Source organism: Jaculus jaculus, chromosome 9 (genome assembly GCF_020740685.1).
Source record: "Jaculus jaculus isolate mJacJac1 chromosome 9, mJacJac1.mat.Y.cur, whole genome shotgun sequence".
NCBI classification, from domain to species: Eukaryota; Metazoa; Chordata; class Mammalia; order Rodentia; family Dipodidae; genus Jaculus; species Jaculus jaculus.
In genome coordinates, this window is record NC_059110.1 from 133,930,724 (window position 1) to 133,954,705 (window position 23,982).

General features: G+C 52.8%; 1 protein-coding gene across 1 annotated transcript in view; it reads left to right on the top strand.

Annotated features, from left to right (window-relative positions):
* Positions 1 to 23,982, top strand: part of Wnt3 (Wnt family member 3) — a 51,577-nt gene that overhangs the window by 18,122 nt on the left and 9,473 nt on the right. Inside the window, exon 2 of the mRNA XM_004655112.2 lies at positions 22,674 to 22,915. Within this exon, the coding sequence (XP_004655169.1) occupies positions 22,674 to 22,915 (242 nt within the window). The remainder of the gene's footprint in view (positions 1 to 22,673; positions 22,916 to 23,982) is intronic.

Here is a 23,982-nt window from a genome sequence, read left to right on the forward strand (position 1 = left end):
CCATCTGAGCTATATTCCCAGTCTTTTCTTTTTCTTTTTTTTTCCAGGTAGGGTCTCACTGTAGCCCAGGCTGACCTGGAATTCACTATGGAGTCTCAAGGTGGCCTTGAACTCACAGTGATCCTTCTCTCCCTCCCAAGTGCTAGATTAAATGTGTGCGTCACTAAGCCTAGCTTTTTTTTTTTTTTCTTTTCTTCTTTTTTAGGAAGAGTCTCACTTTGTAGCCTGGAACATTACATTACATTAGCCTGGGACTCACTAGGGAGATCAGGCTGACCTCGAACCTGGGATGATCTTCCTGTGTCTGCCCCACAGATGCTGGAATTATAGGAGGTCTGTGCCCACACCTAGCACTTGGGTTTTTGTGTTTGTTCTTATTTGTTTGTTTGAAGCAGGGTTTCACTCTAGCCCAAGCTGACCTCAGCTTCTCTAGTGCTGGGACTGTCTGTGAGCCACCGCACCTGGCCAGATTTCTTAGCCCTCTATTTATTCACCCTACCAGAGTGGAGGCCACAGGACTGCCTGAGAGAGAGAGAGAGAGAGAGAGGGAGAGAGAGAGGGGGGGGAGAGGGGGAGAGAGAGAGAGAGAGAGAGAGAGAGACAGAGAGAGAGAGAGAGAGGTGGGGGTGTAGGTGTGGGGGGTATTTGGGAGGGTAGCATGTGGAAAAACAAAGGTGCTGAGGCCAGACTCATTCTGACTGCACATGGCCTGAGTGCCCTGTGACGAAGCAGCGTCCCAGAAAGAGCAGAGCTCTCTCAATTCGCCTTGCTGTCATTTTCCGCAGTTCCTTGCACAAAGCTGTGTGTGCTGGGAAATGTTTGCTTGCAGGACAGCAGGGTCACTTTTCCCCAGGGCTAAACATTTCTGAGGGTCAATAGGCAGAGACCAAAGATGTTAGGGGTCCATCCCTGATTCTGAAGGCACATATCATGGAATCCTTTGGCCCCTGGGCCAGTGAGCCTTGTCTGATCCCATAGGCGGAGTCCTCCATTCTTCCCCACTTAAGAGGGGAACCGGAGAGACTCTGTGGAGCCAACTGCTCTCTTCTTTCCACAGTAGTCACCTTCATTCTAGCCCTGTTCCCAGCTCTGGCCACACAGTAGAAGTGAATATTTGGCAGACATGTTGAGCTTGGAAGTAAGGGGCAGGACGGGTGACACGGGGCTGTTTGAGGGGAAGCAGAGAAAGCTGGGGAGCTTCATTCCAGGGAGCAGTGAGCCCCCTCAACCCTCAGCATGCAAGACAGGATACAAAATGACTGCTCAGAGGGATGGAAGCAAGTAGGGAAGTGTTTCCAGCTCGTGTCAGCTCACAAAGACGTGAGCAAGCCAGAGAATGTGGCGGAGGAAAGCCGACATCTTTGTTGCCTGGAAAAATAGAAGGAATTCCCAACAACCCATAGGCGGGCTGGTCTATTAAAGGCCTATTAGCCGGGCTAGCTGGTCAAGCTGAGCGGGTGAGCTCTAGGTTCAGTGAGAGATCCTGCCTCAAAAAATAAGGTGGAACCGGGTGTGGTGGTGCACGCCTTTAATGCCAGCACTAGGGAAGCAGAGGTAGGAGGATCGCCGTGAGTTCAAGGCCACCCTGAGACTCCATAGTGAATTCCAGGTCAGCCTGGGCTAGAGCAAAACTCTACCTCGAAAAAATAAAAAAAACACAAACAAAAATCGATAATAAATAAGTAAGAGCCTGACTATTGTGAGACGCTAGTAAGGTGACGTGGTGGCTTTCTGAAATCCCTGCAGGGCCGCAGTGTATTCTGTGCACTGCGGCAAAGCTGAATTCCCCCGAGACTGAGAAGGCGCCTTCCCGCCATCAACCTCTCCACCTTGTGGGTTGCTTTTCATTTTGTGAATTACCTGTAGGCTGGGCCCCAGGACCTTCCACTTGGCCAGCCTCCTTCTCTCAGACCCGCCGATGGCCTTATTGCTCAGCGGACCCTTGGCCCCAACCTTCTTCCTCCCTTGAGTCCCCACATGTTGGTGTCCTACACACGTCATGATCTCAGAGGTGTCCTTCATCTTCCTGCCCTCTGAGGGGCCCCCAGATTGACTTGGAGCCCCTCCCTTGAGGTCCGGTTGTTCATACCATCTCGCCCTGTTTGTCACCCTTTCTCTTGGTATCCCTCGTTCCACTCCAGCGTGCAAGCTGCTGTGTCCTTCCTCGTTTGCCATTCGGCTGTCCCTGTGAGCACAGCATTGCCGGTAGAATACAGGCCGCTCCGGGTGGGGGTGGGGAGTGGCCACGCCAGTCCAGTGTGCGTGCAGAGTGAGTGCATGTTGCCAGAACTAGCTATCACTTGGGCGTGGGATCCAGGCAGCAGGCAAAATGGCAACAGTATAAGACGTGAGATCAAACTCTGTGTCACTTCTGGCCTTCTACTCTATTTTTTAAATTTGTTTCTATTTATTCATTTGAGAAGGTGGGGGAGAAGGGGGGGGAGAATGGACAGGACAGGGCCTCCAGCTGCTGCAAATAAACTCCAGATGCATGTGCCACCATGGGCATCTGGCTTACATGGGGTCCTAGAGAATCGAACCTGGATCCTTTGGCATTGTAGGCAAGTGCCTTAACTGGTAAGCCATGTCTCCAGCCCCCAGCTCCCTTTTGAACCTATTTTCTCTTTTAAAAATAATTTTTTAAGCCAGGCATTGTGGTACATGCCATTAATCCCAGCACTCGGGAGGCAGAGGTAGGAGGATCACCGTGAGTTCAAGGTCACCCTGAGAATACAGAATGAATTACAGGTCAGCCTGGGCTAGAGTGACCAAAAACAAAAATTTATTTTAGAGAAAGAGGAAGAGAGAAAGAGAGAGAGAGAGGGTGCACCAGGGCCTCCAGCCACTGCAAACGAACTCCAGACACATGCACTCCCTTGTGCATCTGGTTCACGTGGGTCCTGGGGAATTGAACCAGGATCCTTTGGCTTTGCAGGCTAGTGCCTTAACCACTAAGCCATCTCTCCAGCTCTGAACTTGTTTTCTTATGTGTGAAGCAGTTAAAGCATGCACCCCTTAGTGCTGTTTTTACATGTTGTGCATGTACACACGTTTATATGTGCGTAGGCATGTGTGCGCGCGAGAGAGATGTGGAAGCAGAAGTCAGCAGTTAACATCACGCGTCTTCCTCAGTCTCCACCTTATTTTTATTTTTTATTTTTTTGGTTTTTCAAGGTAGGGTCTCACTCTGGCCCAGGCTGACCTGGAATTCACTCTGTAGTCTCAAGGTGGCTTCGAACACACGGCAATCCTCCTACCTCTGCCTCCCGAGTGCTGGGATTAAAGGCGTGCGCCACCACGCCCGGCTCCACTTTATTTTTTGAGGCAGGGTCTCTCACTGAACCTGGAGCTCACCCGCTCAGCTTGACCAGCTAGCCAGTGTGCCACAAGGACCCTCCTGTCTGTCTGTCTTCCCAGTGCTGGGGTGCCAGGTGTGCAGCACTCTGCCTGGCTTTTGCACAGGGTTCTGAGGATCCAGACTCAGATCCTCATGCTTGGCTGGCGCCCCACCCACTGAGCCATCTCCCCAGCTGCTCTCTGGGCTTGTGAAAGGACGCGTCGGCAAATGCTGGGATATGCTTTGCAACCCGAAAGGTGCCGTCCACGAGCTGTCCCCTGGCCTCTCTGAAGAATACCATGCCCATATTTGTCAGTTTCCGCTGGGCTCTGCATCTTGGAACAGGACTCATGAACCCCTGCCACCTGGAATTTTCTGTGTGGTCACTGGACTCACATGCCCTATCCTTCAGGCTACAGGTCTGCTGGGCGTGGGCCTGGCCCTGCCTACCACACAGAGAAATAAATGTCAAGGGCAGGAAATCCATACCTACATTCAAAAGAAGGAAGTTCAGTGGTCAGGAGCCCCAGCATTGGGGTTCATGGGGCCGTGAGTCCAGTGTGTAGCCTCACAGCAGGACGGGCATGAGCGCCTCAGCCCTCCCCTGACACGCTCGGCAAAGACTTGGTCCCAGTGACGATCTCCCCTTGTTGCTGTATCAGCAACCTCAGCACCACCGTCTCCCAGTTCTTTGACCCCAGACATGTCACCTAGCCTCTCTAACCCATGTCATCACCTGTCAAACGGGGATAATAACGTCACTGGGTTCTTTGGCAAATTAAAGGATATATTCAGAGTAAAGTGCTTTACATAGTACCTGGCACCAAGTCGGCTCAATAAATGCTATCCATTATTACAAATAATAACAGCCATCCTGAGTGTCCTGGAAAATAGGTTCTCCCTCATAGCATTACTTACACCAGAGTTCATGAAATTATTTCCTCATGGCCTTAATAACTACTGTCTCCCTGAATAAATACACCCCATATTATCTTATTCACCACTGAGTATGCACCTGTAAAAGCATTCCCCTTTATTTCGTTTATAGCTCTGACTCCATAAAGTGGCCCCCATTACCTCATCTCCCCCTGTTTTGTGGGCTCCTCCTGTCTGTGGCCACTCAGGCCTGCTCTTGGGTCAGAGTAGGTCCTGAAGGGGCCTTCACTGGCTGGTCTCATCCCCTTGACATAGAAAAATCTGCAACACGGCCATGCTACAAGGTGCACGCTGTAATCCCAGGTACCTGGAAGGCTGAGGCAGGAGAATTTCAAGTTCAAGGCCTCTGGGAACTTAATCATGATCCTGTCCCAAAATAAAAATCTAAAACGTTTTTATTTTTAATGATAGAAAAAGGGTTAGAGATTACAGCTCATCCGTAGAGCACTTGCCTAGCATGTGAAAGATTCTTAGGTTCCATCCTCAATACTGAAATACATACATACATACATACGTGTGTGTGTGTGTGTGTGTGTGTGTGTGTGTGATGGCTCAATGACTTAGGTGCTTGCTTGCAAAGCCTAAAGGCTTGGGTTCAATTCCCAGTGCTCACATACAGCCAGATAGTCCTGGCATGCCCCTTCTCTTTCTGTTTGCAAATAAATAAAAATAAATAAAATGGATAATAGAAATATTTTTTAAAATCTATAATTAGAATTTTTCTGACAGCGAGCAAGCAAAAGAATTTGTGCCACCTGAGTGCATGTATCACCTTGTGCATTTGGCTTACGTGGATCCTGGGAAGTCAAACTTGTGTCCTTAGGCTTCTCAGGCAAGTGCCTTAACTGCTAAGCCATATTTCCAGCCCTGTAATTAGAATTTTATTTATTTACTTATGTATTTATTTAAGAGAGAGTGAGTATGGGCAAGCCAGGGCCTCTTGCTACTGCAAATGAACACCAGCAAGCACCTACGTCACTGAGCCATCTCTCTCTCTCTCTCTCTCACATACACACACACACACACACACACACACACACACACACACACACGTATGTATGTATGTATTTCAGTATTGAGGATGGAACCTAAGAATCTTTCACAGACACAAGGTGCCACCATCTGGCCTATGTGGGCACTGGGGAATCCAACCTCGGTCCTCAGGCTTTATAGGCAAGCCCCTTAGCCACTAAGCCATCTCTCCAGCCCCGAATTTTTGACTGAAACGTTTGTATGCACTTGAGAGAGAGGGAGGAAGAGAAGAGAGATGACAAGAGAATCTTTTCTGTACAAAGCGAGCTTCCTTAGAAGATATGTCTGCCCACTTTTGTAATCAGTGTGAATAAAGCCTGTATGGACAGAGACTCACTGTGGCACCAGCTGGCCTGGCGGGCTCTCTGGGCTGTTGGGCACCGGAAGAGGAAGTGGGCAGACCGGAAGCAGAGCAGATCATTTCGGTCCTGGGCTGTGGAAAGAACCCAGAAAGAAATGGAACCTGGTAGACGGCAGGGTTTGAGACCTTGAATTCCAGAAGTGTTTCCCAGCTTCCTACCCATCTGAGAGTTTCTGCCCCCAGAGGCTTGTACATCCCAAGTGCAAGGCTCAGAAATCTGGGCGAGAAAAACAGAAAGGAAAATAAGGACAAGAAAAGACAGGGCAGGAGGGGCGTGGCCTGGGCCAGGGGGAGGTAGCTGGGTCATGCCTTGGAGTTTCTTTTGAAACTATTTTTCACTGTGACCTTTCCCAGTGGATGTTAGCGTGGTCAATAACCCACTTAAAATGGGGAGCACAGAGGCGCCTGCATTTATACCTGGCCTATGTAGATGAGGGACATGCCCAAACACTTTCCACTCACGAGTTGCTGATCAAAAAAAAAAAAAAAAAAAAAGAAAGAAAGAAAAAAAAAAACCACAGTTTGGCTGCTGTGGCTGTCAAGATGGAGGTTGTTGAGAAACCAAGAGAGAGAGCGAGCTGGAAGACACCACCAGGGCCTGAGAAAGAAGGGGAGGCCGACCCTGGGCACCTGGAGAAGATGCGATGGCATCGAGCAGGGTGTGGGAAGGGTGGGGGGTCCGAGCTCTGTCTGCACGCAGGGCAGCGCCTCTCCGCCCGGGCCGCCCCGCGGAGTGGGGGGAGCGCGCGCGGGACACCCACGTCCCCGAAACCCTCGCTGCGGAGGCGGGGTGCGCGGGGCAGGCTCCGATCTTGGGACACGGCCGCGCCGAGAGCCGGCCACGCGGGACTCGGGGACGTTCCGCGTGTCCTCGGCGGCCGGCGGCAAGCGCGGGCTCGGGAGAGGCGCGGGCGCCCCCGGCCCCGGGGAAAGAGAAAGGCCGGGGCTGCGCGGAGGAGCCGGCCGCGGGACCCGGGCTGGGGGCGGGGCGCGCGGGAAGGTGTCGGGGCTCGCTCCGGGGAGGGGCTCCGGGGAGGGGCTCCGGGGAGGGGCGCCGGCGCTTTGAACTCGCCGCCGCCGCCCGCGGAGGGCGGGGGAAGTCCAGGTGCCGCGCGCTGCCCTCACCTGCGCGTCCTCGGCGCGGGGGGCGCGGGGCGCGGGACGACCTCCGGGGAGTGCGCGGGAAATACCCGCCTTGAAAGGCGGGCAGGGAACGTTGCCCTGAGCGCCGGGTGTGGCGCGGCGCCCGCCCCCACCGCACCCCCATCCCCTCACCGCACCCCCACCCCCACCGCACCCCCACCCCCGCACCCCATCTCCATCCCCCACCCCCACCCGCCGCCGGCTGCGGCTCACGCGCACCTGCCGCGGCCCCGCCCCGCCCCGCCGGTGCCGGATTCCTGGGCCCGGCCTGGCGGGGTCCCCCACCGGCCCGGGCACCGCCGTCACCGCCCTGGGCTCCATCCACAAGTGCCTACAACTTGGACTTTCTTTCTCTGCCTGCCTGGCTGCCTGCCTTCCTCTTTCTCTCTCTCCCTTCCTTCCCTCCTTCCTCTATTTCTCTCTTCCTTCCTCTCTCTTCTTCCTTCCTCTCTTTCTGTCTTCTTCCTTCCTCTCTTCCTCCCTCCCTCCCTGCCTTCTTTCCTTTTTTCCTTCCTTCCTATTTCTCTTACCCCCCCCTTTCTTTTTGTGAGTCCCTAAGCCCGGCTGGTCTTGAATTTCCTAGGTAGCCAAGAATGACCTTGAACTCTTGATCTTTTTGCCTTCCTAAATCCGGGGATTACAGTTGTGTGTTACCACTGCCTTGTTGATTTATACCGAGCTGGGGACTGAACCCAGGGCTTTGTACTGCGAGCATGTTAGGCAAGCACTTTGCCAGTTGAGCCACATCCCCTGCCCATTTGGTTGGCGTTTCTGCTACCCTTCAGAGTTTTATAAGCATTGTTAATCTGGGCTGGGATGTAGCTCAGTGGTATGGCACTAGCCTAACATGCTATGAAGTCCTAGGTTTAATCACTATGATGGAAGTAGGAAAAAGTTAATCAGAAAAACAGAAAGAGCCAGGTGTGCTGGTACTCGCCTTTAATCCTAGCACTCTGGAGGCTGAGGTAGGAGGATCACCATGAGTTTCAGGCCAGCCTGGGACTACAGAGTGAGTTCCAGGTCAGTCAGCCTGTGCTAGAGTGAGACCCTACCTCATAAAAGCAGGGCAGGGGAGAGGAGAGGACCAGCAACAAGCATTTACACACTTCCAAGCACAACTTTTTTTTTTTTTTTAGCATTTTACCAGTGTCTCCTCTCCTCCTTAAATACATACACACACACACACACACACACTTATTTATTTGCAAGAAAAGAAAGAGAGAGAGAGAATGGGTGCATCAGGCCCTCCAGCCACTGCAAACAAATTCCAGATGCGTGTGTCAGTTGTGTATCTGGCTCCCATGAGTACTGGAGACTCAAGTCTGGGTCCTTAGACTTCACAGGCAAGCACCTTAACAGCTAAGCCCTCTCCCCAGACGCTTTCAACCCTGGTTCTAATTATTTCATTGTGTCTTTCACCTCCGTTTTTTTAAATTTATTTTTATTTATTTATTAGAGGTAGGGAGAGGGAGAGAATGGGCATGCCAGGGCCTCTAGCCAGTGCAAAGGAACTCCAGATGCATGTGCCACCATGTGTATCTGGCTTACGTGGGACCTGGAGAATCAAACCTAGGTCCTTAGGTTTCACAGGCATGCACCTTAACCCCTAAGCCATCTCTCCAGCCCCCTCACCTCTGTTTTAATCAAAAACATCACCCTGTGCTCAGCACTCCTAGATGACACTGGCTGTTTGAACAGCTCAGGCCTGCAGTCTTTCAGAACATGCCCCCTTCTTGGAGTGTCTGGTTGCTTATTATCATTCAGCTTGTCCATCTGTCTCTCATTCCCTGACATTAAGAGTTACTTCTTGAGCTGGAGGGATGGCTTAGCAGTTAAGGCATTTGCCTGCAAAGCCAAAGAACTCAAGTTCGAGTCCCCAGGACCCACATCAGCCAGATGCACGGGGGGGGCCACACGCCTGGAGTTTGTTTGCAGTGGCTGCTCGAGGCCCTGCACACTCATTCTCTCCCTCTCTCCCGCTTTCTCTGTCAAATAAGTAAATTAAGATAAAATAAAAAAGGAGTTACTGCTTAGGCCAACGATAGAGAAGGTTGGGAACCTTTTGTTGCGCCGTCTCCTACCATCTTGTTATCCCACTTCTGCGGGTGTTTAATGGGGTTTCCTGGGACCCTCCCCAGGCGGGCTGATCCAGCAGGTTGGTGTTGGAGCCCTTGTATCTGGGTTTAGCAATGCCACCCCCAGTAGTCTGGCCTAGTATGGTGCCTGCCTCCTTGACCCTAGCAGTCATCTGGGCATGAGTGTCCTTGATCCTCCAAACAGGATCATGTTGGGGGTACAGCTGTGGAAGCATGGAAGGAGGAGAGTCCTCCAGGCTCCGGCTCCTGGTCGCTGCTTTCGGAATGTGAGGCCGGGAGGGCGGCCGCCGGGCCCTTGCAGGAGTAGAAGGGGACCACCTTCTCCTAGGTGTTCTCAAGTCCACAAATGTGCCCACATGCTTCTTTGTGCTTCCAGCATTCAGCGCAGGGCCCAACCCTGTGTAAATGTTCCTTGAATGGAGACACAAACAAGCAGGCTGGTGGCCTCTCTCTTAAAAAAAATTAAATTTATTTTTATTTGAGTAGAGAGAGAATCGGCATGCCAGGGCCTCCAGCCACTGTATATGAACTTGTGCATCTGGCTTATGTGGGTACTGGGGAATTGAACCTGGGTTCATTGGCATTGCAGGCAAGTGCCTTACCCACTAAGAAATCTCTCCAGCCCTAAATAAAAAAAAATTAAAGCCTCACTTTTAGTGTAGAAACATATTCCATGGACAGCTCAATAGAGGGTGTTCAAACTCACTCCTGGGAAATGACCAGAGGAAAAGAACAGTTTAAGTTGGAGACATCAAAAGGGAATTCTTAAAAATTTTTTTATTGGGCTGGAGAGATGGCTTAGCGGTTAAGTGCTTGCCTGTGAAGCCTAAGGACCCCGGTTCGAGGCTCGGTGCCCCAGGTCCCACGTTAGCCAGATGCACAAGGGGGCGCACGCGTCTGGAGTTCGTTTGCAGTGGCTGGAAGCCCTGGCGCGCCCATTCTCTCTCTCCCTCTATCTGTCTTTCTCCCTGTGTCTGTCACTCTCAAATAAATAAATAAAATATGAACAAAAAATATTAAAAAAAAAAAAACTTTAAAAAAAAAATTTTTATTTATTTATTTGAGAGAGAGAGAATGGGCACATTAGGGCCTCCAGCCACTGCAAATGAACTCCAGATGCATGTGCACCTTGTGCGTGTGGATCATGTGGGTTCTGGGGGATCGAACCGAGGTCCTTGGCTTTGCAGGCAAGTGCCTTAACCACTAAGCCATCTCTCCAGCCCAGAGGGAATTTTAACAAAATGAAAAAGATGGGTGTGTGGACTGCCTTTGTCTTTGGCTTGAAGGAGAAGCTGGAGGATCCAGAAAAGTCTTGGCCTGGGAACTGGCAGTCTTGGTCTCTCAGAACAAACAATGGTACTCTACCAAAGCTCCCACTTCCATGTCTGCAAAGTGGGCGTCTAAACCCTGCCCTCTGTGACTTGGACCCAGAGGGGTGTAAGATTCAGAGGAGCTAAATGCAGCTTAAGGGAAGTTTAGTGTTGGGATTGGCAGAGTAAGTGGCAAAGAAACAAAAGGCAGAAGTCACAGAGAAAGAGATGGCCAAGCAGAACTGCGCTTCCAAGGCCAGGGCACAGGTCACCTTTGAAATCTCTTCCTCACACTATCTCCCCCCAGCGCTCCCAAAGGACACATCGCACACTCACCTCCAATGGTGGTTACCCGCAGGATGTGTCTCCTGAATAGAGTGGGGACCATGTCCTATACACATGAGGTGCCAAACATGTGGTGCTGAATGGAGTCCCATTATTCTGACTGCAGGTTTGGGACGCTTCTAGAAGGATCTGTGTGGTATGAGGGAAACCGAACTCTTTCTGAAGTTCAGGAGTGGACCACCCTCCCTGCACTGTCTTGAAGTAGTGAAGGACACTGAACAAGTAACTTCATTTTTCTAGGCCTCAGTTTCCTGAAGAAACAGGACTATATGATATCTAAGGTCCCACCCATCTTTGATATTTGATGGCTCATGTGATCATTTGCAGAAGCTTCCAGTGGTCTTCTAGGACCTTTTCTGTTCCACCCTCTATCTCTAACCAGCCATGGACCAAGAAGGAGCACTTCTCAGGTAGAAACTTCTATTCAAGAGGCATTTGTTGTCTATTAACCTTGTATCTGGTGATACCACTGTGGCTTTTGGTATGCCCAGCATCTCTACACTAGGAAAGGCTGGGCTCATTTGGAGGGCATTGTTATGTTAGACAGAGGTATTGTGACCTTTTTGATATCACCCTGGTGATACCACTGTGGCTTTTGGAATGCCCAGCATCTCTCCACTAGGAAAGACTGGGCTCATTTGGAGGACATTGTTATGTTAGACAGAGGTATTGTGACCCCCAACTAAGCATTTGGTCCTTGATCACCTTGTCTGTGAAATGGAATCTGACCAGGCATGTGGGAGGGCTGGGATGAGAAACAGCTTCTGAAGGTGAGGGCTCCACTGCTCATGGGGGGCTCACCCACAAACCACTTGTGACCTATTTCTTGGCCTGACTTCTTGGGAGCCAAGTTCCTTAAAACACCTGTCCAACTGTGATCTTAACATCTTGTAGGGCGACGCCATCAAGGGTCTGAGGTCGGAGGCTCCTCTTTTCCCCTCAACCGTCTCCAGACACCCTGTGCTCAGCATCCTCCTGCTGAATCTTTCTGGAGAAGAACCAAGCAAGGGCTGTAGGAACCCATCCTCCATCTCTTTCCCTTCCTTCCTCCTCCTCCTCACTCTACCTCTCTGGACTTCTTCTTCCTGTCCCCAGTTTAGCCAAGAGGAACCGTCTATCTGTCCCCTCTTCCTTTCTCCTCTCTGAGAAACCCCACTTCTTGTGAAATGGATGGGGCCCTTCATGCTCACACCACAGGGTTGGGGGGTGGCGCGAGGGGCAGGTTTAAGTATTTCACAGGTTCCAACATTTTTCAGGCAGCCTTGTCACATCTTATCAGATCAGGTCACAGGCCAGGCCCAGAGCTGCTGCAGAAGATAGAAGCTTTGCATTCCAGCCAAGCAGGGCTCTCCCCCTCCCTCCCGTTGCTCCCCAGAGAAAGGGCCCACATGGCTTCCTGAAGAATTGCCTGCCACCACCTCCCTTCGACAAGGCCTCATGAAAGACCCTTTAACTGGATTCTTCTTCCTACTGGATGCCCCCATCTGAGCCTCTTCAGGACCCCTGGCTCATGTGGTGCTTCTTTGGAGGGCTCCACACTGTAAGGGCTCCAAGGAGCTCCTTACAGTTCTTTGTGGGGGGCTGGGGAGAGGGCTGGGCAGTTAATGATGCTTGCTTGCACAGCCTGGCAGCCTGGGTTCAGTTCCCCAGGACCCATTGTAAAGCCAGGTACACAAAGTGGTGCATGTATCTGGAGTTGGTTTGCAACAGCAAGAGGCCCTGGCACACCATTTTCTCTCTGTGTGTGTCTCTTTTCTAGGCAGGGTCTCACTCCAGCTCAGGCTGACCTGGAATTCACTCTGTCTTCTTAGGGTAGCCTTGAACTCACAGTGATCCTCCTACCTCGGCCTCCCAAGTGCTGGGATTAAAGGCGTGCGCTACCATACCTGGCTTGCTTTGCTTGCATTCTTGAAGGAGAGATCAGAGAGAGAGGATGGAGACCATCCTGGCTTGGCCTTCCTCAGGGGTGTTCCCCTACAGGAGGAGCAACTTTGCAAATGATTTATTTGTAAGGGGAGGGGAGGGGGAAGGAGCCTCCTGCCGCTGCACACAAGCTCCAGATGCGTGCGCCACTTTGGGTGTCTGGTTTTGTGGGAGCACTGGGAAATCAAACCTGGTCGGCAGGCTTTGCAAGCAAGCACCTTTGGCCGCTGAGTCATCTCTCCACTCTGGGAGCAGCTTTTTACCTGGGTTTCCTTTCCTTCAAACCTGTGGGTTTTGCCTGTGGTGTGGACTGCTGACCCGGGACACGTTCCTTCCTTCAGCTTCACCCTGAGGCTCCCCCTAGCCCCGGTCTGCTCCTGCCGTGCTCACGGCGATGTTGTTGACACAACAGGGTGACAGGCCCAGGGAGGCCTGACCAAAGCCCGAAGGCCCAGAGTTCAGTCCACCCGGCCTGAGGACCAGACCCAGAACCCGCTCTCCAGGCCACAGGGGACAGTTGCCTGTGCTGTGCTCAGTGAGTAGAGAAGTGTCAGGCTGGAGAGTGGGTGTGTGTGCGTGCGTGCATGTGTGTGTGTGTGTGTGTGTGTGCGTGCGTGCGTGTGTGTGTGTGTGTGTGAATCCGACCACGTGTATGGGAAGGGGTCCTCACAGGACAACATGGTTGAGGTGACAGTTTGGGCTGCAAAGACAAAGTAGAAAAGGGACATGGCAGAGGGACAGATGGTATGGTGACTGCCCAGTCACGCTGGCTGTGTGCCTCAGTGGGGAAAAGAAAGTAGAAGCCAGGGTGGTAACCTCTGGCCCCACAGGTTTCTGGAGCATTCTCCTCACCTCCCAGCCTAAGTTTCCAGCTTCCTAGTGTGAGGCTCAGGCCTGTGAAATGGGTCAGGCTCCTGCCTCCTGGCCTTGCTGGGTGGGATCCGCCGCTCTACCGTGAGGCTCACTGCCATGCGTGCACCTGGGTCCCTCCTAGGGGAGTTCAGGCATTGAAGTGAACCTCCCAGACAAAGGTCCCAATGTGAATGCCTAGCCTCTGTCTTGCTCGTGGGCCCCAGTTCTATACCTCCTCAATGTCTGGATTTTCGGGTGTCACCAGCACCCCAGCTTCCTTCCCCTCTGCTCCTGGTCTTGGCATATGCCATCATCTTGGTCATCCTGGTTCAGACCCTTCCTTTGTGCCTTCCTGTCTTTCCCTGTCCCTATCCACGGCCTTCCCTCTGTTCATCCCTGTTAACCTAGCCCGCTCACCCAGGCCGGTGGCAGCGGCAATGGATTGGCAGGTCTTATCTCCATCTGCCAGCGCAGCTTCCCAGCTGCTGTCCCCTAGACCTGTAGTGACACTCTTCTCCTATCTGGCATGTGACTAACATCAATAGTCCCGAAGTCCAGCTCGGGAAGCTTCAAGCACTGCCAGGTTTCAGGAACAAAGCCCAACACTCAGGGCCTCTTTCCAGCAGTTTCTACTGGAAGATGAAGTGGTTTAACTCGGACGGAGCAGCTGCTGTTCCTTTCCTGGCCTCCTGATCTGAGGCTGTTCGGCAGCTTTGGATCCTACGGGAACCCCAAGTTCTTTCCCCAGCTCTGCAGCTGCTCCCGATCACAGTGGTGGGGATCCGCCCGAGAGTCAGTGATCTCTGTCTCCATTATGGCATTGGGTTGACGGGGTCATCAATAACAAGTGCCCAGTGACCAGCTCAGGTTCACGTGCAGCACCCATGGTGCCCGGCCTGGTCAGTGCTTGAAGCAGGCTTGTGTTGGTCTGTTGGTGACAGATGCCCTCTGGCCTGGGTGCTCCTCGCTGGGGCCTCATTCATCTCCACATTCCTAGCACCTGGAGATGCGCCAGGTTCAGAGGCGTCACTCAGTACGTGTGTGTGGAGTGAGCGGGTGCTGAATGAATGTGTTTACCCAGAAAACGCTTGAACCCACTCGCTGAGCCCGGGCCCCTCCACTTGCCACGCATGTGTGCTGTCCCTAAGGGGGCCCAGCATGATGGCCGGGGCTCAGTCACACTGGGAACCCGGCAGGAGGCTTTTCCCTCTTCCTTTCTGCCACTGCAGGTGAGCCAAACTGCCCTTGCCCCTGCTGCAGCTGGAAGTGCAGATGTTCTTCCCTGCCTGTGGGGTAAACCAACCCATGACAACTGGCCAAGGGGTTCGGAGGCATCCTCCACTTCTGTGATAAGTGGCATCTTGGGGTCCTCCGGGGTCCACGAGACAACACTGTGACAGTCCCTTACCTTGGCTCGGCACTGGTATTTGGGAAGGGTTTATATATTAGGAAGGGAATAGATGTCTAGCCCTCATACTGGGCCCAGGTGCGGATCAGGAAAGGTGGTAGCTGGTAAATCTTGAGATGTGAGTTATCTTGCTTTGGCACAAGCTTTCTGTCAATGACTAGGACCCATGACTGCGCATGTAAGGTTCAGCCCAGCGTCTGTCCCTGAGTTCCCTGGAAGCTCCAGGAGGTCAGTGTATTCCGGCCCACTAGGTCCAGAACCTTCTCCAGCCCCCAACATGTGAGCCTTTGAGTTCTGTGGGCTTCCCTTATGATACCCACTAACTTTGACTGGCTTAAGTGAAAAGGCAGTGGCTCTACTTTTCCTCCCACTTCTGGAAGTATCCATGTTGCCCAGGCTGGGGTGGAGTGCCTCTGAATCAGGAACAGGTTGGGCCACTGCCCAGGAGCCAGCAGTAGGTGGAACACCTGTCACTGGGCCCCCTTGGGGGTTTATGGGAAAACTGTGGTCACTTCAGACCAGGGACTCTAAGGGCGACACCTTTTCCTCCTCTCCCTCCTGGCACAAGAAGAATTATTTCATGGGGTTTCCCTCTCTTTGGGGACAGCACCATGGTCATGGTCTGTGAGGAAGGGGCGGACTAGGGCCCCATCATCCCAAGAAGACCGTGACAGGGCAATGCTTGGCAATGGAGTTAACCCTGGGATGAGGCAGGAGAAAAGGAGCCCTGTAGCCTTTCCCTGGGCTGTGGTTCTAGAGTGTTTCATCCATTCTGTGCCCAGCCTTAGAGAAGTTTCCAGCGTCAGTCCCCTCAACATTCCCCTGTTTAAAGGCCTCAGTCTCACAGGAGGGGGACATCTGCCACGAGAAAAGCACAGCGGTGCAGGGAGAAGAGCCTGGTGACAATGAGGAACAAGGTGGCCGCTCCTGTGCTTCCCCCAGCCGGCTGAGTGACCCAGGACAATGAGGAACACGCTCCGTGGGATTAGATCAGACCAGTAGCTCGCCAAAGGCTTCCTGCAGAGGAGCCCTAGGCGGGTGCTGAGGCGAGGGTCTCGGAAGACACTCTCCTTGCTCTTTTAGCCATTTAACTGTACAACTCAGTGCTTCAAGTCCGTCCCAACATCATGCATATCCATCGTCACTAGTTCTAGAACTTCTTCCTCGTCTTACACAAAAATTCTGTACTCCACCTGGAATATAGAGTTTTCCCAGCCACTGGTGACCTCTAACCTACTTGTCTCCATAAATGTACTTGCTCTAGCTATTTCATGTTTTCATACTGTGTGTCTTTTCCTTTTCTTTTCTTTTTTGAGGTAGAGTCTCACTCTAGCCCAGGCTGACCCAGAACTCACTCTGTAGTCTCAGGCTGGCCTCGAACTCACATCAATCCACATCCTGGATGCTGGGATTAGAGGCGGGCACCACCAAGCCTGGCTTCCAGATGTGTCCCTCTGTGTCTGGCTGATTCTGCTTAAGCATAACATTATCACGGCTTTTGTGAATAAATACTATTCCATTGTCTACACATACCACGTTTCTTTTACCTCCTGTTGACCCAGAGGTGGGATTGCTGTATTCTATGGTAATTCTGTGCCTATATTTTTATTTTTGTTCTTGTTTTCAAGGTAGGGTCTCACTCTAGCGTAGGCTGACCTAGAATTCACTATGTAGTCCCAGGCTGGCCTCAAACTCACAGTTATCCTCCTACCTCTGCCTCCCAAATTCTGGGGTTAAAGGTGTGTGTCACTACAGTCAGTCATTTGTGCCTGGTTTTTATTTTTATTTTTTGGTTTTTTGAGGTAGAGTCTCACTCTACCCCAGACTGACCTAGAATTCATTCACTTTGCATTCTCAGGGTGATCTCACAGTGATCCTCCTACTTCTGCCTCCTGAGTGCTGTGATTAAAGGCGTGTGCCACCACGCCCGGCTTTAAAAATATTTTTATTTATTTATTAGCAGGAGAGAGAGAAAGGAGAATGAGGGTGCCAGGGCCCCCTGCTTCTGCAAATGAACTCCAGATGCACACGCAGCACTTTGTGGATCTGGCTTTACGTGGGTATGGGGAATCGAACCCAGGCAGACAGGATTGGCAAGCAAGTACCTTTAGTCACTGACCCATCTCTCCAGCCTCTGTGCCTAGCGTTTTGAGGAACAGGCTCTGCTTTGGTATGCCTTATGTCCAGAGAGAAGAGGATGGCTGTGTATGGATCCACTTGGGAAAAATACTTAGTAAACAACACTCCCTGAAGTAGGTGACTCCTGAGGCCTCCCTAATCTCTAAGATGCTGTTTTGTGATGTTTTAAGCTTAAAAGCCAAACAAACAAACAAAGTGACAGATGTGAGTGGAGAGGAGGTCACGTGACTGCTGAGCCTGTAACACATGGCCTCGCACGGCTCAGGCATGCCAAGGGACGGCAGTTTGTGGTCCTCAGTATGCCACATCAGCCAGGGAGGACTGCTCATGGGGACACTTTGGTGTCTCAACATTGTGTGTGCAAGTCAATTCAACATCTGGGCCGCCCTGAATCCTCTGGTTAAAACTTCTATGTCCGACTCAGAAAATGATTAATGAGTCTTTTTTTTTTTTGTAAAATTGCTTTATATCTTGCCCATTTTCTCCTGAGCATTAGCCCTATATGTGTAAATGACAAATGTGAATTAACCCCTTTAAAACTGTGTCTGAGCCAGGTGTGGGGCACACAGCTGTAACCCTAGAATCAGGGGGATTGAAGTGGGTTATACTAGTGAGAGCCTGTCTCAGAAACCCAAGAGCTGGGCACGGAGCTTTTGGCAGTACAGTGCCTTCCTCGCATGGTCAAGGCCCTAGGATGGATGCTCAGCACTGAACGCTTTGACGTATGTGACCTTCTCACCGTGAGCACCCACCCTCAGCCCTCTTGGTCACATATGTCCCAGTAGTGACAAGCAACAGAGAGGGAGCCTGATGAGACCCTGGCCTAATTAGAGAAGAGCATTTCACCTTTCAGGATTAGCACCCAGGTCCCCACCAGCAGCCCTGTGGCTTGTTGACATCTGTGGCCCAGTCACCTGGCTGTCTTAGTCAGTCCTGGACTCCAGTTGGGGTGGAGAATGCGCTGTCCGCAAAGGGAACACTTCGGGCCGGGCAAGGCAGGGGTAGGTAGGGGCTGGATATAAATAGCCCCGGCTCAGCTGGACAGGCCTGGCAGGCCCTCCTCACTGCCCCCTCACCAGCTGCCAGTGCGAGACGTGCTCCTGCCTCCCTTGGGAACCTGGCGATCATCTTCGATCCTGACCCGAGAAACGCCCTTGGCGGAACCGAGGAGTCTTGTTCTGTGTGCGGGCGGAACCTCCGGCTGCCTGGAGGCTGCGGAGTGGGCGCAGCAGCGCGGCCCTTTGGAGGAGGCCCCTTGCTTCCTTGCCTTGACAAGGACCTTCCGGGTGTGGCAGGCAAACCGTGCTGGAGGAGGATGGGCAATAGGTGAAGACCTTCACCTTTGCACAGGGCATGAACAAGGTGTGGGAGTCCTCAGGCAGGCAGAGATGACTTCTGACTGGGAACCCACAGAAATCTTTAGAATAGACGCCATGGGGGAAGGACAAGAGAAATGTGTGCCTGGGCTGTGGGCCATGGAGAGGCATGTGCAAAGGTATGGGGGTGTGAAGTCACTGTGGTTGGCCTCAAGCTAAATCTAATCAAAGCCAGTCACCCTGGGTATAAAGGGAACAAGCCCTTCCCTCCCCTCATATTACCTCCCCCAGGAGAATGCCCTCTTCCATAAATGGGGACAAGAGGTGGGTTACACTGTGTGTCCATAATGGCAGCGCTGGCCATGACTGCGTGGGCAGGGGCTCAGGGAAAGGCTGGCAGGGCATGACTGGGAGGGCAGCTGTCTTGCAGAATGGAACCCACAGCCACAGCCGCGTGCGCCTCTCACACCTGCGGCTCTGAGCTCCACCCCCAGGCCCTGGCTGATCGCCACAGGATGTCCCGGAAATGCCCCTGTGATGTGCGGTTGCTCTTTGGTTAGACTGCACAGTCAGCCTGTCACAGACAGCATTGCTCAGCTGGTGAGGGGCTGCCAGACAGGGGCCCTGGCTCTGCCCCCATGGAAAGTAGTTTGAAAGTTCTGATGTGTTCTGCCAAGTTGGGGAAACCTGGAGGCCACTGTGGCTGGTGACCAGGTAGAGGCAAAGTGCTAGGTATGTGATGCCTCCAGTGCCCCCCACTATTTCTGGGGACTTCTGAAGTGTCGGGCATTGTGAGTCCTCCCGTGAGCTCCACCTCACAGATGAGGAAACTGAAGCTGAGAAGTTTAGGAAATCACGTAGAACCGCGGCCGTGGCTCCTGGGTGTGCCGCTGATGGACAGTCGGGAGCCAGCAGGTTAGGAGGGAAGAGGAGAAGCAAGTTAGGGTGACAAATTGTCGGATGGTGCCGCGACAAGTCATCTATACTTCCCCCTTGCTGGTGTCCCTTTCTAGTGACAGCCGGGCCGGGGCTCAGCTGACAGGGCAGCACCGCCTTGCCAGCCAAGAGCGTGAGGATGGGCGTGCGGGGGAGGGGAGCGTTCTGGGGAAATGGCTTAGTCATAGAGCGTTGGTCTAGCCTGCGGCCTGGGGTTCAGTGTTCAGGAGAGTGTGCGAAGGAGGGAGGGAGAAAGAGAGAGAGAGAGAAATCTGAACCAGCAGGAAAGCTCACCTCTGATGGTTTGCAGTCCTGCAGATCCAGGCAGGTGACTCAGTTTCCTCATGTGAAATGAGATGACCGGGGTGATCATGAAGTTCCTAGTTCCCAGACTGGGTGTGAGGATTAAATAAGGTAACAGACAAATTGTGCCCCGCTCATGTCAGGTATGTAATTAAACGACAGGTGTTTTATTATTTTGACCTACTTGGTTACTATACACAGGGCAGGGCAGGTGAGGACGAACTGCAGGGCTCCATCAACGGCCAAAGGCAGCGGGTGTGTTTGGACTCGGGGCTCACTGCTGTCGCCTACGGAAGTAGACTCAAGGTCCAGGCCCAAGAGTCAGTGTGCAGACAGTCCAGGCCTGAGCCATCTCACCTCCCAGTCAGGCAATGTCCATGAGATGGGGGATATGTATAGTCATTTATAATTTATAAGTTATCTGTAATTTATTTGAGAGAGAAAGAGGCAGAGAGAGAGAGAGAGAGAGAAGATAGAGAATAGGCACGCCAGGGCCTCTAGCCACTGCAAACCAACTCCAGATGCATGAGATGCACCTTGTGCAACTGGCTTAAATGGGTCCTGGGGAATCGAAGCTGGGTCCTTTGGCTTTGCGGGCAAGCACCTTAACCACTAAGCCATCTCTCCAGCCCTCTTTCTGCCTTTTTCTTTGTTCTGTTTTCTTCCTTGAACTCTTTTTGTTGTTATTTGTTGTTTGGTTTGTTGAGGTAGGGCCTCACTGTAGCCCAGGATGACCTGGAATTCACTATGTAGTCTCAGGGTCGCCCCGAACTCACGGTGATCCTCCCACCTCTGCCTCCCAAGTGCTGGGATTACAGGCGTGCGCCACCACACCCGGCTTCTTCCTTGAACTCTTTATCCTCCTGTCTCCATCTCCCAGGTGCTGGGATTACAGGCTGTGAGACTTTGTGATCACCATTGAGGCAAGGAGACAAATGTTTTTATTTTGTTGAGTTTAAGGCTACATTGTAACAGGTGAGAGCAAGAGATGGGGAAGAGAGAGGGCAAGAGGAAGAGACAGAAATAGAAAAGGAGGGAGCAGAGAGAGTGAGGGAAATAGATAAGGGAGAGACAGAGCAAGAGGGTCCAAGAGAGACAGAGAGGGCCAGAGAGAGGACTTTATTCAAAGAGCGCAGAGACTGCCCTGTGAGGGAGGGGCTTTGGGTGATGTTAGGTAGAGGCTGGGGAGGTGGTATTTCCCTCTCTCCAGCCCAGTGGTCCCCTCAGAAGGCGGTTCCCGAGCCCTGACAGATGGCAGTAAGGAGAGAGCTCTGGAACTCTTCCTTAGGCCTGTGCCACCATAACCTCCTGGTTTCCCTTGTTTTTTTTCCAGAAGACCTCAGAACTTGAGCTGGAGAGAGTTCAGTGGTAGATAAGTTACCTGGCATGCCTGAGGCCCTGAAGAGGGCGGGCAGAGCCTGGCATACCTCCCTACACCCCAGATCTGCTTCCCCAATCACTTTTCCCAAAATAAACAAGTGGGGAAACTGCGGGCCGTTTCTCCTAATAGGTGGGCACAGCAGTGGCACAAGGCTGTGGGCACTGTGCCCTCTATCTGCCTCAGGCAGTGTCTCTTGGTTCTCTGAATTGGCCAAGGCTGGGGCATTTGAGGGTGCAGGAACCTTGCCAGGGTGGTGGCTCTGTTCTGTCGCATACCTGGCCCCACATAGTGTGGGGCAAGCTAGTTCACTCTGGAAACAAACTCCAGGTTCCCCATTAGGGCCAGGGATGTTCTCCATCCTTGTGAAGCGATCAAGTCTGTTGTGCCCAAAGTTCTGGGCATAAGGTAGAGTCCATAAACGGCAAGTGTTTGACTCACCCAGGTGTCTTGTCCAGAAAGCTTCTGGGTGCTCTGAACCACCCTTGAGGGGGGGGGTGTTACCATTGATCCTCTCCTCAAGGCCTCAGTATTCTGGAACTCAGCCTACGTCAGTGCCAGTTGGTGTGTTGGTCTTGGTTGGTGTAGGGCACAAAGGGATAAGAAGTGGGCACTCGGTGCATCCTTTTCTAGGTCTCCCTGCTTCTTACCACAAGGCTGATCACAGTAGATCGTGAAGCCCACTGAGACCCACTGGTCATTTCTTAGCTAGTTTCCCCCACAATGTTATTTCTGCTGTTCCTGACCTGGGGAAGGAAGTGCAGAAGCAAAGACTCAAGCATTTGGTTTCCTAGTGTATTTATCCTGTGACCTCTCTCCCCACGTCTGTTCCACAAGACTAAAACCCCAAAAAGTTTTTTTTTTTTTTTTTGGTTTTTCGAGTTAGGGTCTCACTCTGGCTCAGGCTGACCTGGAATTCACTATGTAGTCTCAGGGTGGCCTCGAACTCTCGGCGATCCTCCTACCTCTGCCTCCCGAGTGCTGGGATTAAAGGCGTGCACCACCACGCCCGGCTCCAAAAAGTTTTTGATAGAGTCTTAGTTGAAGAATGAGGGGTAGAAGAATGGAGTGTGTCGACTAAAGTCAGGGTATCGGGTAGGGGAAGTGAGGGCTGAGGTCTTCCCCTTCTGCCCCTGAACTGAACTTGGCTGAAACAAAGCAGAGCTCAGGTCTTTGGTGAGAGAAGTGGCACTCTAGAAAATCCTATGAAACTGTGAAAATGGTGGACAGAGCACTTGTTACCATTAACTTCCTAGGGAGACAGGGACAGACTCTTGATCAAGTTTGTAGCATCCTGGGGGAGAGAGGCTGAGGGTGTGTGTGTGTGTTGTGTGCACATGTGAGTGCACAGGCAAACTCTCTGTGACCGATGTCTCTGGTTTTTGTTGTTGTTGTTATTTTTCCCTCTTCCTAGTTGGAGCTGAGGTCACAGCAGACCCTGCTGCTTTCATCCTTTAGGCTCAGGTCCTTCTCATGAAAAGCTGGAAGTTTTCATGTGACCTCCAAATCCCAGAGTCCTGAGGTTGCTCAGCTGGAGCTCTGCAATGCCCACTAGAGAAACTGGACCCCCTAATTCCACATTTACAGTCCAAGGTTCCTTTTCATGACACTGTCTACTCCCGAGGTCCCCATGACAGGGCCCTGCTGCTCGGCCACCTCTCTTCCCGCAAGCTGGATGTGCCCATGTCAGACGGGCACTGTCTGCACCAGAGCCCTTTGTGGGACATTGCTCCTGAGGGGGCCACACGAGGATGGTAGGCTTCTCCGTACCCAGGGTCAGGCCTCCCTTCCGTATGAAGGAGCCCCCGGGCTGGGTCGAGGGCTGTGTCCACGGTGCCATCCTGTTGTCTGCCCACAGGTCCCTGGCCCTGGGCCCGCAGTACTCCTCTCTGGGCTCGCAGCCCCTGCTCTGCGGCTCCATCCCGGGCCTCGTCCCCAAGCAGCTCCGCTTCTGCCGAAATTACATCGAGATCATGCCCAGCGTGGCCGAGGGCGTGAAGCTGGGCATCCAGGAGTGCCAGCACCAGTTCCGGGGCCGCCGCTGGAACTGCACCACCATAGATGACAGCCTGGCCATCTTTGGGCCTGTCCTGGACAAAGGTACTTCCTGGGCCCTGCGGTGAGGTGGCTGGGAGGCTGGGGTTGGAGGAAGGGCCCTTCCTTCCACCTCAGGTGGTTCTGAGTGCAATATGCCCCCGGGGAGACGGTAGAGCCGATGGTGACCAGTGATACCCATGAACAGAGGGTCAAGTCCATCTCTGGATGGACCACGCTGTTTCCAGAACTGCTGGGGGCTGAGCAGCCCCGAGGCACTGCAGGGTCCTGAGATTTGAGGACCGGCATCGAGGAGCCCTGGGCCTTCCTTCCCGGCTGGCCCAGCGGGGCCTCGGCTTTGATGTGGACAAGTGTGACATCTCCCCGCGCTCGGCTCAGCGCGAGGCAAGCACTGCTTGGGGAGAGGGAGGGCCGTTGGCAGTCCCGGGGAAACCGTCTGGTGCTGGCCGCCTCCCATGCTCCCCACCCAGGGTCTCCTGAGATGTTTTGTTGGTCCCCACGCCCCAACCCGGACTTGCTCAAGAACTCTCGGTGAGCCCTTTGGCCTCTGGGTACCTTTTCAGCTAACCTTGCAGTTTGGGAGTCTGACCAGCTAACTGTGCCTCAAGAGGATGAGATTCCCAGTATTTTGGGGAGGAAGGGATGACTGAAGCAATGAACCGCTTCCAGGAAGGGGGCTTTGGGGTTGGTGGGTTCTGGCCTGAGAGTGGGAACCTCTTCTGGAACCTGTATGGCCCCCGCTGGCCTGGCCCCACCGAAGTTTTGTTTCGCATTGTGGAGCCCGGCCTCCCTCCCTTTCGAAGAGGGAATTGATAGGAGCTGCATTCATAGCGAGGAAGAAAAGGAATCCGAAAAACAGTCGGAGCGTGGGCGCGGGAGGTTTGAGGGGAGAGCTGGCTAGCCCCCCCCCCCCCCCGTTTTGGAGTGCAATCCCACTTTACCTGGGCCTGGAGTGCAAAGGGTCTGTAAGGACCCACAGGGAAAACGCTGGCTATTGTCATGGGGACAGGAGGGCAATTAGCAAATCAATGGATGATGATTCTGTTTACGCTTCTATTACCAAAGCTAATTATTCCTTGTTTACATAAAAGGTTTGGCCTCTAATTGGGGCC